An 18,055-nucleotide genomic window follows, 5' to 3' on the forward strand; every position below is an offset into this window, starting at 1 on the left:
CCATTCAATATTGTAGAAAATGGATAAGAGCATATAAAAATCTGGAATGTTAAAGGGGAAATGATAGGAAATTAGTATATGTGAGTAGTCTCTTTTTCATTTCCCAGTAAGTCAAATAAACGGTAACCTGGCACTTCCTTGAATTTCAAAGAGAGGTCTTTGATGTTTGAGTCAATGTATAGATTTGGGTATTAATTGTCCCAGGTAATCAATGGTTTCTAAAGAAGGGTTGATTATTAAAACATTCAGATCGACTCATCCCACTTTCCTCTGCGTCTACTGTAATAAACAATATACTGAAACTCAGGCAGCGGTGTCAGAAAGCAAGTGTGTCTAGTATGGAAATGGGTTCGCATTTACAAGTGAGTGTGCACTGTTAGTGTATATTTGTGGCATGTTATGTTTGGCATATTGCTGTTAAATAAGTGCAAAACTCTATCAACAGGTTAGTAATGTGCAATTCTAAAACCAGTTTAGTTTGCTGCAGATAAAACACTTACACAATTGCAAAGAGACAGGGGGTTGGGGGGGGTTAGACTAATTAAGCGTGAAGGGAGTTGGACTAAGGGCTGCCAATGCACAAAAACCCAGAAATATTTTGATTGGTTTATAAAATGCCAAATACGGTTGCTTTCTCCTATAGGGCAGCTCAACAGGAGAAAAGATGTATTAATAATAACATTAACTTCAAATACCCAATGATACAATTTTTGCACATCCACATTTACCGCTCTAGAGGTTTTAGTATTTCAAATAAAGTGTACGTTTTAATTTATGTAGTGGAAAGGTATACTTTCCTATGCCTATACCTATTGCCAAAAACACTCTTTCTTTGTTTTGTTGTTGCTGTTTACAATCCTTTTGGGATATAGTGCACACTATTTAGTTTTGATCTTAGGAGTTCCAATGGGAATTCTTTCTCTAAAGCTGGCCATACACGTGGCGATCTGCCGAAACATCGTCAGATCCGCCACACACCATTCAGGGCTGAATCGGCAGGTAAGGAGGTAGAAACAATAGGATTTCTAACTCCTTCTGCCGATTCAGCGCTGAAGGGAGATTTTGGTAAGGCGCCTTCTATGGCGCCCGATCAAAATTTTCCAATTGGTCCGATCGGCGAGTCGTCCGATATCAGCAGCTTCCTGCGATACCGGTCGACTCGCCGACATACCATACACGCACCTTAGCTCTCTCTAATCAGGCATGTATATGACACTGGTGACTCAATGTGGCCATACATGGGCCAATAAAAGCTACTGATGGCCAAGTTGGCAGTTTATCAGCCTGTGTATGGAGCCCTTCAACAGGCCAGCCCACTGGATCGAAGATGGGATATCAGTGTTGATGCGGCCCTTAATCCAATATCCTGCCTAGTGGCAATTATGATCTGAACGTTTAGCCCTCTGGCCAAACAATCAGATCAACCTATATCACCCACCTTTAGGTGGGCATATTGGGCAAAGATCTGCTTGTTTGGTGATCTTACCAAATGTGCAGATCTTTCAATGTATGGCCACATTTACTACTTCTGATCCCAATAATGCTGAGATTCCTATAAGAGGCTAAAAATAAACCCAAATCTGCTGTCACACCTGTGCTGAGTTACCTTCACTCCCCATTCCCTAGCTAATCCCTACTCATTGCCCATGCATCCTGGCTATTGACACTGCAGTAAAAATGGAATATACAAGGGGCTGCCAACAGGGGACTGGAGGTTGAAATCACAGACACAGCTGCACAGATACTGATACACACTCACAGTTAGACACTCATGACACTATTGTGGATCGCATTAGCCCAGTTTCACTCACTCACACATTACCCAGAGTTCACACCATCACCGTCTATTAACGCCTCTAACTTTGACTCACACATCCAGACCTGTTCCACACAAGCACCAAGTAAACCCCTAAATGGAAAGGTTTTGAAATGGGAAAGTATTTTATCATTAATTTGTTTCCTTATGTAATGAAAACTCTGAAACATAGTTTAGCTCATCTAAAATAGCACTAAATGCGTGTAAGCTATATTTTATTTGCTTTATTTTATATACCACTTGATCATACCTGAACTATCATAGATTCCCCTAGACTTTATTGGGTGTTTTTCATGTTTATTTTATAATATCTTTATAGTACCTAATTTTAGTTTGAACTTAAATGGAAACAAAAGGAATTCTGGGAGTGAATTCCAAACTCTTAAAAAAATCCCATTTACATGGGTTTATCCTACTTAAATGGACACTTTTTGTTAATTTCAAAGCTGTTACAAGGTAACAATGTAACATCTTCTCTGTTGTAATCCACTGACATTCTGTTTGGACATTCCAGTCACCCAAAGGCACAAACCCCATCACAATTTTCATTACTTCTTTAAAAGTCTGGGACTTAAACGGTGAAAGAGTTGTTTGCAGCAGGAATAGAGTCAGGTTCAGTGAGATTAGTAATGCAATGTTAAATACAACAAATCAGTACAGAAAATAATAAAGACTGCATTACAGAAACAGTAGCCCCTAATATCACTGTTTCCTACTTTACTGACTCGCTTAGCAGACAGGTGCTCTGACCCCCCTCCCCCACAAAAAGAAAATCTACTGGCCTGACGTTGTTAGACCCATGTACTTAATAGCCCATATTTTAAAGTGGAGCTAATTTCGTTTTATTGCGCAAATCCTACTGCAACCCAACCCCTCATCGGACAATTGATTTAATAGACTAAATTATATGGTTTAATTAGCGCAAAGTCGCGGTTCCATTCGAAATAGTCTTCCAATTGGATCTATATGGCGCCGTCCCAATAACATACTGTGTAGATGTATCCTAAAAACAGAATCGTATAAATACTCTTCGAAGCGGCAATAAAGCACAGTTTTATGTCTAATACCTTTCAATATGTAATAACAAATAAAGAGCTACGGGCAGTGACTGTATGACATTTATAAAGAAAATAATGAATTGCTGTTTTCGATTAAACAACGTATATTTAATTGAATTAGTTTGATAAAAAGAGTTGCATATCGTTTGAGCAAACAAAACATGTGTTTATATATACGAATATATAGATCAAGTTCAATGCACTCGGGTCTAGGTTAATGTATATACACAGAAACGAAATGGCCTTACTAAATATAGATAATAGGGGCCGAAACGTAAGACGCTGTGGGAAAAATAAATGTCAGAGAGTGCTAGTCAAATGTTCTATTTAATATATAAATGCTTATGAATATTGTGTAACAATAACAATCATTACTTTTTAAGTGTCAGAGGGGGTTCCCTTATGACAGGCCACAAGATTTCTCTTACTTTATTCCCCTCCTCTACTCACTCTCTCCAGATAATGCCAAGTTCCCAAACACAATGGTGACTATTACTTTATAATCAAATACTCCCCCTAAAGGTCATTTTTCTCAGCGGGTCCAAAAACATCTCAAATTCAGGCAAGATCGTTTTATCGACACCTATATTTCATTATTATTTCGTTTGCGTTATCTATAGTCCCTTTGGCTGCAGGTTTCGCGTCTCTTTAAAAATCTGCAGACAATATATAATAAAGCATATGTGAAATAAGATGTAATATTATTGCTGGGGCCGCTGCTGTTACATGTGTGAAGAAACTAAAGCAATATAGATGTACTACAGAAATTGAATAAAATATCTGATGATAGATAGATAGATAGATAGATAGATAGATAGATAGATAGATAGATGATAGATAGATAGATAGATAGATAGATAGATAGATAGATAGATAGATAGATAGATAGATAGATAGATAGATAGATAGATAGATAGATAGATGATAGATAGATTGATAGACAGACAGATAAACAATAGATATATGATTTATAGATAGATGATGATAGATAGATGATAGATAGATAGATAGATAGATAGATAGATAGATAGATAGATGATAGATAGATAGATAGATAGATAGATAGATAGATAGATAGATAGATAGGCGATAGATGATAGATAGATAGATAGATAGATAGATAGATAGATAAACAATAGATAGATGATTTATAGATAGATGATAGATAGATAGATCATAGATAGATAGATAGATGATAGATAGATAGATAGATATATAGATAGATAGATAGATAGATAGATAAACAATAGATAGATGATTTATAGATAGATGATAGATAGATCATAGATAGATAGATAGATAGATAGATAGATAGATAGATAGATAGATGATAGATAGATGATAGATAGATATATAGATAGATAGATAGATGATGATAGATGATTGATAGATAGATAGGTTCTAAGAAACGTAGATAAATTCTAAGCAACTCTTTAATATACATTAATTGAACAATATAAATAATTGTAGTTGTTTGCAAAACTTATTACAGCTGAAACCAGCGTCAATCCCTTTCTGCACTCCTGCTTCTCTTGACAAAGTGCAGCTCCTGCTACATTGTTTCAACAATCAGAACCACCAGTGCAAGTGATGGTCAAAAGAAATTACATTTACAAATAACTTTAACCTAATTTAAAGCGTTTAATGAATGTATATTGTCAAGCTACTTAGAATTACATTTTCTTTCCTTGGACAAATTTGAGTTTCGTCATTGTAATTATTGTAATAAATAGACACTACGACGGAACGACTTTAAATTGCCCTGGTGTACTGTTTTGTTGGTCAAGTAAAAAAATAATTATGAAAAGCTCTGATTGAAAGAGAGGATGTCGGGCAGACGCGGAATATGATTGCTTTACTCCGCCAGACCTAGTCAGAAGGACATATCACACATACAGATGTTGCCCCTTGGCCACACTCAGTGCACTCACCCTGGCACCCCTCCCCCCCCAGGCACAGGCGATGGGCAGAGAGGAGCCGTGACCTTACAGGAAGCCGGGCGGATGCCGGCAGCTGGCCCTGTGGCATTTGTGGCTGACCCTGATAAGGTAACAGCAGCCTTCGCCCTGATGCCACAAATAGAATCCTATTTGCATGTAACAATGTATTTGCGCTGAGCGCTAGAGTATTGCCTGGGTCTGTGCTGGGACTGGCACCGGAGGGGTACAATGGGCAGCTTCTCAGTATACAGAGCTGTAAGGAACTAGGAATTTGCAGACTTCTAATTATGTCCCCGGCATCTGCAATGAAAACAATGTAAAATCAGAGAAAGGGTTAAGTTATAAATAGTGGCTAGTAGGGTGCTACTATGGGTGCTAATAGTGGCTAGTAGGGTGCTACTGTGGGCAGTGGTATTTCTCTAGCTAAGCCTTATATTTGTGCCTGTAGGGAGAGATAAGGCTTAACTGGCACTGGTGGGAAGGATAAAGCAGACTATACACGGTGTGTGCAATCTGTATGACTGTCAGTAATAATAGGAGTAGAAAGGGAGGCCAGTGGCAGGGCTCAGAAACACACCTTTATTGCTTCCAGCACTAAGAGTAACATAGACATATACACTGCAACTGTCACATACACTGCAACTGTCACATACACTGCAACTGTCACATGCACTGCAACTGTCACATGCACTGCAACTGTCACATACACTGCAACTGCCACATACACTGCAACTGCCACATACACTGCAACTGTCACAACACTGCAACTGCCACATACACTGCAACTCTCACATACACTGCAACTCTCACATACACTGCAACTGCGACATACACTGCAACTGTCACATACACTGCAACTGACACATACACTGCAACTGTCACATACACCGCAACTGTCACATACACCGCAACTGCCACATACATACACCGCAACTGTCACATACACCACAACTGCCACATACACTGCAACTGTCACATACACCACAACTGCCACATACACTGCAACTGTCACATACACCACAACTGCCACATACACTGCAACTGCCAGCAGCCTAGAATCACTGAGAGTGCCAACCACACACAAACATCACTATTAGCATCACTGCCACCAGCAGCAGTGTCATTGCCATAGCTCAGCACACACCGCACTGCGGCACAGGCAGCATACATTCATACCAACATACTCAGCCACTTACAAAGCCGCCTGGAAATCCTGAGACCAGTACTGTAGTATAAGGGCCACAAGGCTACATGTTACAGACTCACATCACTAATAAATAATATCTGAACTTTGTTCAGTGCTGCCCAATTTAAAGGTAATTACAGACCACATGAGTCCTCAGTAGTATATTGCCTTTAACTGGTGACCAGTTAATCTGAGATTTCAAATAAATGAATACTTAAAAATAGAATATGCCGCCCTCCACTAATAGTATGCATAGTATCGATTATGATATAAATCACCTGCTATATACGCTTATTTGCTATATGTTCTGTTATATACTGTACATTTATCTATACATATATCATACATAGAACCCAGATTGAGAAGAACTAGAAAGAAAGCATGTAGACAGATATCATATGTTACAGTATGGAAACATAGAGGGATATGTCTGGAGAAATCGGCACAAACCAGAAAAGTGCTTATGGAAATGTTTCCAGGACACAAATCTGATCCTGTATGGGGGGTAGTAATGTGATCGGCTGGGAGCCCGTTCATTCATTGTGTTCTTCTGTTCTCTTCATTTATTTTGAAAATTATCACCCTGGGATCATTTTAGAGTGACTATCTAAGGAGATCACGATGGCACATACACATACACATATATACACACACACACACACACATATATACACACACACACACACATATATACACACACACACACACACACACACATATATACACACACACATACACATATATACACACACACACACAGATATACACACACATATACACACACACACACAGATGTACACACACACACACATACATATACACGCACACACACACACACATTCATATACACACACGCACAAAACACACACACACATACATATACATACACACACAAAACACACACATATACACACACACACATACACACATATACACACACACACACACACATACACACACACATACATATACACACACACACGCACAAAACACACACACACATACATATACACACACACACAAAACACACACACATACATATACACACATACATATACACACACACACACACACACAAAACACACACATACATATACACACACACAAAACACACACAGGTCATTAGTACATCAGCCATCTACTCATTCATTATTGCTAGCGCTGTCAGGCAGTGAGCTACAGGGTAGAGCAATTCTGCTGCCAGGGAAATGCAGTCACTTAATGAATAATCAGATACTGTAGGCGCAGCTGCAGACAGACGCAAGTTATTTATATTTATATATATACAATTCAACTGCATGCTACCTTCTTAAAGTTGGGTGTCTCAGAGGGAAGAGGGGATGTCTGGGGAACAGAGAGTAGTAGTGGGTGGATATGGGTACTAGTGAGGAAAGGGAGAGCATTAGAGACAGGAGACAATAGGAAATGAAGTGCTGTGAGATTATAGAGAGACGAGAAAGAACTTTTTAAGTGTTTAAAGGAATCGACTGAAGAATGGGGGTAGTTATACTGAAAGGACAGGGGTAGAAGGGGCAATAAAACAGAGAGAGGAGAGCGGTAGAAAAGAGGGAGAGAGTAAAAACTGATATGAAAAAGGGGGTGAGTAGGAAACAGAGTTAGATCAAATCTGGCTTTTCTTGCCCTGTACTCAAATAATGTTGTGCAAAAAGAATGAGAAAGTTGTGCATCCCATGCAGTATAAGGCATACTATATACAATAATAATTGATCACATAGTAATAAAACGCCAGGCACACAGGTGGTAAGAGAGCGCTGGGGGCGGGGCGAATTTACACAGAATTCTCACTCCTCCCCTCGCACCTTACCTAGAGCAGGCCCCGCCCCTGCCGCTGATTGGCTGAAGCGTTAGTTATAGCAACCCGGCTAGCGCTTCCCTGCAGAGTACAGTGTTCAGCCGCTCAGTAGGAGCTGTTGGATCTGCCAGTGACCCGCAATCTCAGCCGCTCCTTCTCCGGTCCAACTCTACTCACCATGAGCAGCCCTGATGGTGGCTACGCTAGCGACGATCAGAATCAGGGAAAGTGCTCAGTGCCAATAATGATGACTGGACTCGGGCAGTGCCAGTGGGCCGAACCCATGAATTCTCTCGGGGAAGGGAAACTAAAGAGCGATGCTGGATCTGCCAATTCCAGGGGCAAAGCCGAAGCTCGGATCCGCCGACCCATGAATGCGTTTATGGTGTGGGCAAAGGACGAGCGCAAGAGGCTGGCACAGCAGAACCCGGACCTGCACAACGCGGAGCTCAGCAAGATGCTCGGTAAGCTATGGGCAGATAATATGGGCAGATAATATGGGCAGATAATATGGGAGATGTGTAATTATATTCTGTCAGGTGTCTAACCATGTTCTGTACGTTAAATATTCGGCAGAATAAATGAGAATAGTAGGCAAATGTATATATTTAGCACCGCCTGGGCTATTTAGAAGTGTGAATCGGTTACAAAGAATCTCTTCAATGTACCGTGTTGCATTTAATATATTATCCATGAGATACTGTTACAATACAATACCCTACAACAGCCCATTGCATATAGTAACCCTATATAATGTATTATATATAGTGCTAACGTCCTGTATATAAAATGTGTAGGTTATCGTTCTAGTGAATTGTATATAAAATGTGTAGGTTGTTGTTCTAGTGAATTGTTCTTATACCCCGATGAAAAAAGCACAAGGTCCCACTGCTGCCAATGTTTAATGAATGGTAGCATTGCCCTGTAAGGATAATATGTAGGCTATATTGCTCCATATGTGGACAATGTATAAAGTTAATGGCACTGGAACCCTGAATGGAGAATGAATATGTTATACTTGTGCCCTATGTAGTTCATGTGTAGTTGATATAGTAGGTATAAGGCTGCTCTCTATGGGTAAGATGGATGCTTTATTCCTGGCTGCCAGTCTAACTGTTCTCCTTGTGCCCCTAGGCAAGTCCTGGAAGGCTCTGACTCTGGCAGAGAAGCGCCCCTTTGTGGAGGAAGCAGAGAGGCTGAGGGTGCAGCACATGCAGGACCACCCCAACTACAAGTACAGACCCCGCAGAAGGAAACAGGTGAAGAGGATGAAGAGGGCAGATACTGGCTTCATGCACATGGCAGAGCCGCCGGAGAGCGCAGTGCTGGGCACTGATGGCAGGATGTGCCTAGAGAGCTTCAGCTTGGGTTACCATGAGCAGACTTACCCCCACAGCCAACTCCCCCAGGGCAGCCACTACAGGGAACCCCAAGCCATGGCTCCTCATTATGACGGTTACAGTTTGCCCACTCCTGAGAGCTCTCCTCTGGATTTGGCTGAAGCAGATCCTGTATTCTTCACATCTCCACCCCAGGACGAGTGCCAGATGATGCCCTACAGCTACAATGCCAGCTACACTCACCAGCAGAACTCTGGGGCCTCCATGTTGGTAAGGCAGATGCCACAGGCTGAGCAAATGGGCCAAGGCAGCCCAGTACAGGGTATGATGGGATGCCAGAGCTCCCCACAGATGTACTATGGACAGATGTACCTGCCAGGCTCTGCCAGGCATCACCAGCTCCCCCAAGCTGGGCAGAACTCCCCGCCCCCTGAGGCTCAGCAGATGGGCAGAGCAGATCACATCCAACAGGTTGACATGCTGGCAGAGGTGGATAGGACTGAATTCGAGCAGTATCTGAGCTATGTGGCTAAGTCAGACTTGGGCATGCATTACCATGGGCAGGAATCGGTGGTGCCTACGGCAGACAATGGGCCCATCTCTTCTGTCCTTTCCGATGCCAGTACTGCTGTATATTACTGCAACTACCCCAGTGCATGAAAGACTCGATTCCCTATAGATCCTGCAGTATTCACGTACCTCAGTTTTGGGGGCCTAGTCGTTTCAGGCTAGAGAGAGTTTCCAGGGGAAGACCTGACTCTGTGTCTTATCGTATTGACTCTCTAATTTATGTAATTTATTTTACATACAACGGGGCAGAAAAGTAAGAAATGAAATATTATCTTCCTTTAGGATGAGATAACTGGCTCCAGACTTAAATACTTACTGATCAAAATTAGATTGATCTCGATATTTTCATTGAATGCAATGTGAAACGGTCTGATTATTGTGTACGTGGTACACTGCTTTTATATTTGTGCTTTTAAATAATTTTTATACATTGTTTTTTTTATTTTGCACTTTTATAAATAAACATTAAAATATAATCCCTAACGTTGTACAGTTATTTACTTTGTTTATTTAGTTACAAAGTATTTGAACATGATGTCGCTTGAAACTTCTGTATTAAACAAACTATTAACCCCCCCTTTTTTTTAGTATATGTAGAATATTAGAAATTCCACTTATGAAAATTCCTGACGTGTGGCCTCCAGATGTTTATTGGTATAAAATTCCTTGTCTACTCTAATATTCCAACATTTTATTACTGGAGTTATTTTTCTTAACTACTATATGAATAGTAAGCCAAATAACACAAGGCAACTTGGAGTCTAGTATGCATACTTATTTATATTCCTCCGAATATATACTGAGGATTCTTGTGTGATAATGCATTTTTTCCATCGCAATATTTTATTCACCATGAAAACGTTCTTATTGGAATAAATATGTAATTACCGATTATATATTTCATTGGCACAAAACGAAATTGTTACGAAATTATTATTCAAATACAATTATTAACATGCAAATAATACATATTAATACAATATATGTCCGACTATAAAAGCATATAAGCCTTGTTTGTATCGGACTCGCTGCCAAAGAATAGCTATTAAATTAATCAAAATATAATACATACATTTTTATATGGTTTGTCCATTTAACTAAGACTTTTCAAACGTCAATGAACAGTACCTAGCATTAAAATGCATTTTTACTGGAATTCTGAAAATGTAATTGTATTAATATTTATATAGAAATATGTATAATAAATCACCTACAATAAAACATAACCCATAAGAGGATATAACACACATACACAACTAGATGCAGAAAATCCTCTCATCTAGGAGTATTTACAAACGAGCTAATAGAATAACACCCGCCCCATGTAATGACAGTCTCACCTCATGTGAAGCCGAACAAATTAGCTGACAGCGATGCTAAATAAATATAATAAATCGGCGCACATTCTCCCTGCGATACCCACTCAGTTATTTTACAGTATTACGATTACAATCTCTCCTCAACTGGATTTGATTAAAGCAGTAAGAAGCAAACGCTCAAACTGGGATCCACTTCAATAACACATGCATTCACTATGCCATTATACCCAAACCACAGGGAAAACTAGGGCCATATTCCCAAAAAGCCCATAATTCCTAAATTTTATATGGTCATTTTTTCAATTTAATTTTAATTGTTTTTATCAAGAAAATGAAATAGGAATTACAGAAAAAAGAAGGGGAATACAGAAAAAGAAGGTATAAAGTATTAGATAAATGGTATGTTATTAATTATTTGTTAACATATGTAGACACTCTATGGTAGCATATAACTGAATACAGAGACATATTAGATATTGTATATCACAAATGTTCATGCCACCTATTCAGCCCCTATCTTCTATATCCATCATTTTAACCTTTCCTAAAAATAAAGCTATAAATACTGAATGTATAAATAGTGAATTACTAAGAAACCATCAGCAGTTTCTGCCCCTTTTCCTATCATATACTGCCTTATTGTTTACATTTTTTTCATTTATTTATAAAACCTCAACATATTCCATGACATTGTCCAATGATTCATTGGTGAATAAGTTGACAATTCCTAATTTTTAGTAAATGGTAAAAAGTGTGAAAATATTGACTTTGGTAATGGAGTTGTTAATATTTATTTTGCAAAATCATTGCAATATTTAATCAGTTAAGCACTCCCTGCTATAAACAGTTAATAAATTAACAATAGAATAGTTGCAGTTTTCCAAGCAATGAGCTGAGAGTGGGATTATTGCTCTCCACCCAGTAATATGTCAGTTCCATGGTCAGGTAAGAGGAGAGAGGTAAGGATTGGTTAGGAGTCATTTTAAAGGTGGCCATACAGGGGCAGATTTCAACCTTAGGTGGGCATATCATTTGGGCAACCTCACCAAGTGAGTGGATCACAAAGTGTACAGCCATGTTTACTTGGCATCAGCAGTGGCCACCTCATGAGGGGTAAAATCAGTACTGCAGATAGACCTGGCACCTTAAGAAGTCCATACAGGGTCTGAATTTGGCAGTCAACTCTTTTGCAAGTTAACAGTATATTTGTCCCTCTATGGTGCCAATATAATGGGCATAATTTCAGTCCATACACGAGTTTATGGGTGTTGCTGAGGTTGCAGCCAAAATCTCTCTTGGCCACCTCAAGATCATATTCTTACCAGTTAGCCAGTGTATTGAAAGCTTTAAAGTCTAGTTTACCTTTATATTACCTTTATCTTTTAGTATGATGTAGACAATGATATTCTGAGACAGTTTGCAATTGGTCTTAATTTTTTTTGTAGTTTTTAACACTACCAACCAGGCAGTGGTGTGAATTAGAGTCTGGAAAATGATAGGGGAGGGACATGATGAAAATATAGTAATGAAAAGTAAATATAACAATACATTCAGCGACCCCAACTTGAAAAATGGAGACATGTAGATTAAAAGGGCAAATAACTAAAGAAATTATAATAAATAAAAAAATGAAGACCAATTGAAAAGTCAAAATTAAAATAAAATGTGAAGTACATCTTTAAGCAAAGGGGCTTGTAGGCTAATGAACAAGAAGGATGAGTCTTTGAGTGTAAAACGATGCCTATATCCAAAGTGAAGGAGTTATTTACTACAGCCCAACATATTCCAATGTTTAAAGGGTATGTAAACCCTAACATGACATTTTTCTAGTGAAAGAATATGTGATCTTTAAAGAACATTCTAAATATATTAATTCAAGAGTGTAATTGTCTAAAGTTATTTGTAACTGTATTTGCAATAAAAAGAAGTATTTGCAGTATTTGCCTGTCCTTTTCTGCACTGTTGGTTCTGCCTTTTGAACAATGCAGCAGGTCAGCTCTCCTTCAGCCCACACATCATGTCCCACAATGATACACATGCTCCTTCATAGCTTATTAGCTATCTACTGTTACACTGTTTCAATTGTTAGGACCACCAGTGTAGAGAATAGCAAGGACAGAGACATAATATGTTCAACAGCAATTACAGATTACTTTAAAATCATTAAAAATGTGTAATGTATTGAATTTGGAATTTTGCTTAGAATTATATTTCCTTTTATTAACATAAATTTTATTTTGGGCTTTAGATCCCACTTATTTGTGGGAGATTTTTGCAAAAACAATTTATTGTGGGTGCCAAAGTGTCTAACAGGAATGCTATAGTTTTGTGCTATAGTTAGAACAGATTACTTTTGGTGTTATTTGTATTTTACCTTCCTTGGTTCATGCTTCCAGTGTCCCTGTTTCACATATAACTCCCTTAAATAGAAAAAGGCCTCATTATAGTATGGAAGCCAGATAGCATTTCAGCCACTAAGCTGCTGCCAAACAAGAATATTCGGTAAACTGAAATTAAAGGGAAACTTGCTGATTACCTTGTCATGTTATTAAATGACATTCTACCTTTTATTTACAAATTCCACTAACCCAGAATACTGGCACTTCCAAACACCCTTCCTTAAATTAATATGCTCATTATTGATCATTTTAATGGCATTACTTGATATTTGCAACTGCAGTAAGGATGTTTTCTGTAACAGCACCCCCTCTCTTCCAAAAATGATTGTGCCCTAGGCATGTAATATTATTATTAAAATGTATTTATAAAGTGCCAACATATTCCACAGCACTTTACAATATGTGGGTTTATACCATGGACATTTATAATTACATACAAAGCAACCAATAACCATTATCAGAAGTGAAAAGGGCCTTGCCCAAAAGAGCTTACAATCTCTATATTGAGACACAAGGGGGCACATTTACTAAGACATGAATCTGAACCGAATTGGAAAAATTCCGATTTGAAAACGAACATTTTGCGACTTTTTCGTATTTCTTTGCGATTTTTTTGGCGTCTTTACGACTTTTCGGAAATTGTCGCGACTTTTTCGTTACCAATACGACTTGCGCGAAAAAACACAAGTTTTTCGTAGCCATTCCGAAAGTTGCGCAAAATCTGGTGATTTTTTCGTAGCGTTAAAACTTGCGCGAAAAGTTGCGCCTTTTTCGTAGCGTTAAAACTTAAAAGGTGCGACGTTTCATGCAAGTTTTAACGCTACGAAAAATCACCAGATTTTGCGCAACTTTCGGAATGGCTACGAAAAACTCGCGTTTTTTCGCACAAATCGTATTAGTAACGAAAAAGTCGCGACATTTTTCCGAAAAAATCACAAAATACCGATCATTACGAAAAAAACGCAATCGGACGCATTCGGGCCGTTCGTGGGTTAGTAAATGTGCCCCAAGGTGTAGGAAGGCCAAGATCAAAATTAAGCAATGTAAGAGATTTAGGTTGTGCTAAACTAAATGAGGGTAAGTTTCTCTAAATTAATTTGTTTTTACAGACCTTTGAAGGCAGAAAGATTGGGAGAAAGTTGGATAGATTGTGGGAGCGAATTCCAGAGAAGAAGAGGAGCGTAACAAGCGGGTTGGTTGGTATCTAGAGATAATTTCAGACATGTAGGGTGGGGCAGAGTTATGGACTGCTTTGAATGTGAGGGTCAATAGTTTGAATTTTATACTGGATGGTAGTGGAAGCCAGTTCAGGAATTGGCAGAATGACATGACAAAGGAGGAACAGTTGGAGAGGTGTATGAGTCTGGCACCAGTATTTATTATGGACGACTGCTTGTTCCTACCTTGCAATCAATACTGCAGCTCAGAACAGAGACCAGATACATTAATTTGCAATCACAAAGTATTGAACCCTCTGGATGGAGCTCTTGGCCCAGGGCTGCTTATAAAAAGCAACTGTCTGTTGGACCTACCAAACTATTTTCAATGCAAAGTTGATCATTTGCCTTTATTGCAGTTCCATCACAATGTTTCAAGTCTAAGAAGAAATGCCATAATGCACACTGGCTCAGCCCTGTGCAGAGCAGAGAAAACTAGACAGCATAAACTCTGCAAGAAAGTGTGAGGGTACATGGGGGTCGGCGGGGACGCCCGCCGCTTCCCGTGCGGGGACGCCCGCCAGCTGCTTCCTCTAGGCGCGCGCGCATCTTCTCCGTCCTTTTGATGCGCGCGCATGCGCGTTCCTCTTCCGGGTTGCGCGCGCATGCGCACTTGCGTCTATGGTCCTTCTCGGCGTGTGACGTCACTATGGCGCCAAATTTGAATATATAAAGCGCTTCCTGTAGCAGAATCATTGCCCAACGTAGGTTTTCCTCCTGTGAGTTCCTGGGTGTGTTATTCCTGTTCTGCTGATCTGTTTTGACCTCTGCCTGTCCTTGACCTTCCTGTACTGCTGCCTGAACCGACCCTTGCCTGTATTTTGACTACTCTTCCGGATTCTGTTTGGTACCGCGCTGCCTTTTTGTTGTTGACCCCGGCCTGACCTCTGACTACCCTTTTGGACTCTGATTTGGTACTTTACTCTCTGTATGTTGCTGACCCCGGCCTGATCTCCGACTGTGTTTTCTTGTGCCCATTCTCCCTTTAGAACGGTTCTGGTTCCCCTGCCTGCTCAGAACTCTTTCCTTGGGCTCCTCACTGTAAGACCTGGCGGCATCCGAGTAGCGAAGGGCTCCTCCCGACGTGAAAGGCGGCGGTTATAGGCAGAAGCGTGAGCCGAGACCAAGCCCTTGGAAACTGTTCTGAGTTTTGGGATACCGACCGTGACAGAAAGTACCCAAGGCTGGATTGTTTTTTAAAGAAGAGCCATCCAGTGGCCAGTGATTGTAGTCACTGCTGGGAGCCTAACAAACCGGGCGCCCTACACTGGTAGTGTAGTTAGCATCAAATACAAAGTTCTGTTTTATTATTTCTTGGTCAAAAAAATCAGTTTAACAATACATGGCACACAATGCTGCATTTCCTCCAGAATTCCAGTGTAATAGCACCTATTAAGTCAGCACAGGTAAAGTTACTGTAAAATGTTGTAGTCACAATTTATACTTGCATAGTAACATCCTTTTTTCATGGGTCTGGTGCAATAGACTCTTATGGATCTCAGCACAAATCTTGTGGAGTGACCATCAGGCTCCTTCCCCGCTGAACATGGCCCACTATGGGCGCACAAGCTAATGAGACTCTACTGGAGGTCCACTCATTTTCTTCTACCCTTATTGGCCTTCTGGCTAGAGGGTTGGGGATAAAGGGACCCCCTAGCCTTTCAACAAAGGGGTTCTGAAGACTATTGCCCCACAGTCTTTCTGATCAGTGGGTTTGGGGATAAAAGTGGACCCAAAGTCTTTTTTGGCAGGGTGATGTGGAGAGTTTTTGCACACCCTTATTTGCACACCCTTATTTGCACTTTGTTGGTTTTTAATGCACTTTTTGATCTTTGGGCGATTTGAGGCACTGCTCAGGCTGCAATATAATGAAAATAAAGCTGGGTATTCATAGGCAAATATTGTCAGACAGTTTGGACAATTTTTGTACTGGATTGGCTGATGTTTACTAATGTGTACCAAATGACCCACATTTTTTTGGAATCTTCACAGAATTATGTTCCAATTATGTTCCATAGTAGATTCAACTGGCATAAAAGATAACAGGACACTTGTCAAATCAAACCACTTTAGCAACTGCCAGCAATAAGATCAGAACTTGTGTTGGCCAATTCTGTTTCCTGTTTGGCCATGCTGGCATATGCCCAGCTTAAAACTAAAGGCCCATGATCCTCACAACAAAATGTGATGCTATACTATTCCTTGTCATCCAAACAACTAGCCCCCATGTAAGAGATAAAATATATCTTAACAGCAGCCCCTTTGTCAAAATATCCAGATAGTCAGCCTGAACGTGAATTTAGCAGCAGCTTCTTAAAGGAACAGTAACACCAAAAAATTAAAGTGTATAAAAGTAGGAGGCAGCCATTCAAAGGAGAAAAGGCACAGGCACATGTGTATGTATATATAATTTAGTGGATAAAGGGCCCACTATAGTGGAAACATTAGGCAGCAACGTTATGACTTTTTCCATGGCAGGACTCTGGATATCTGTCACCAATGCAATTGTCTATGATGTTATGTCTTGCAGATATGTGAATATATTTTTAATCCTATGCTTTTTAGCCTACCACTTTTGGAACCACCCCTCAGTGTTGCTAGAAAGCATTTATTGCATTATATATGGAGTATTTACAGGTTGAAATCCAGTAAAACAATTGTTGAATTTCCTAAGCAGCTTGCACAAAGGTCTGAGCTCTAGTACTTTTGATTTCTCTCTTTATGATTTCTAAATCTAAATGTATCTAAATCTGTATACATTCTGTTAGTGTACCTAAGGTCTATACTTTATCTCTCCAATATTTCTCTCCCTCTCCTATTAGCTAAAAAAGTAAATTAGCCGCCTGCAATAGATCTCTACTACTGCGGATGACTAACAACTCTGAAATGCCTTTCCACTGGCAACAATAGGAGTCACCGGTGGAAAGGCCTACACATTGCTTCAGCTTTCTGAATTTGTACAAAATCGCCTGCAGGAGGAAACTTTGCGCCACTTCAGAAATCCAAAGTGATAAGGCATTTCGGAGCGATTAGTAGGGGACGACTAACTCACTCCGTGGGACATTTGAGACATGAATGAATGATTGCATTTGTATTGCACAAATAGGGTTCACCTTCTTTCCTACTATAAGGAAAAGATATTCACTAAGCAATTAGCCTGACCCATTAGGAGCAATTACCGTTAAAGAGATCAAGAACGAAGCAGAGATAATGGATTATACAGTTGATCTGTTTTTTTAATTTATTTACATTTTTTTCTAAAGCAACAGACTGATAAAGATGGTTGATCAATGGCTAGCCATTATCATGCCATACACATTTATCCAACGTAAGACAATAATCTATTTGACCTAATGGTGTAATTAATTGAAACATACACCAGTCTGATACTATTTTA

At 39.6% G+C, this 18,055-nt stretch overlaps 1 protein-coding gene across 1 annotated transcript; it reads left to right on the forward strand.

Moving 5' to 3' along the window:
• The first annotated feature begins 7,909 nt into the window (after positions 1 to 7,909).
• Positions 7,910 to 10,199, forward strand: sox17a (SRY-box 17 alpha). Its single transcript, NM_204094.1, is given in 2 exon segments — positions 7,910 to 8,277; positions 8,948 to 10,199. Coding segments are annotated over 2 exon segments (1,152 nt in total). The 5' UTR covers positions 7,910 to 7,991; the 3' UTR covers positions 9,814 to 10,199.
• Positions 10,200 to 18,055: the final 7,856 nt, after the last annotated feature.

Source organism: Xenopus tropicalis, chromosome 6, assembly GCF_000004195.4.
Source record: "Xenopus tropicalis strain Nigerian chromosome 6, UCB_Xtro_10.0, whole genome shotgun sequence".
NCBI classification, from domain to species: Eukaryota; Metazoa; Chordata; class Amphibia; order Anura; family Pipidae; genus Xenopus; species Xenopus tropicalis.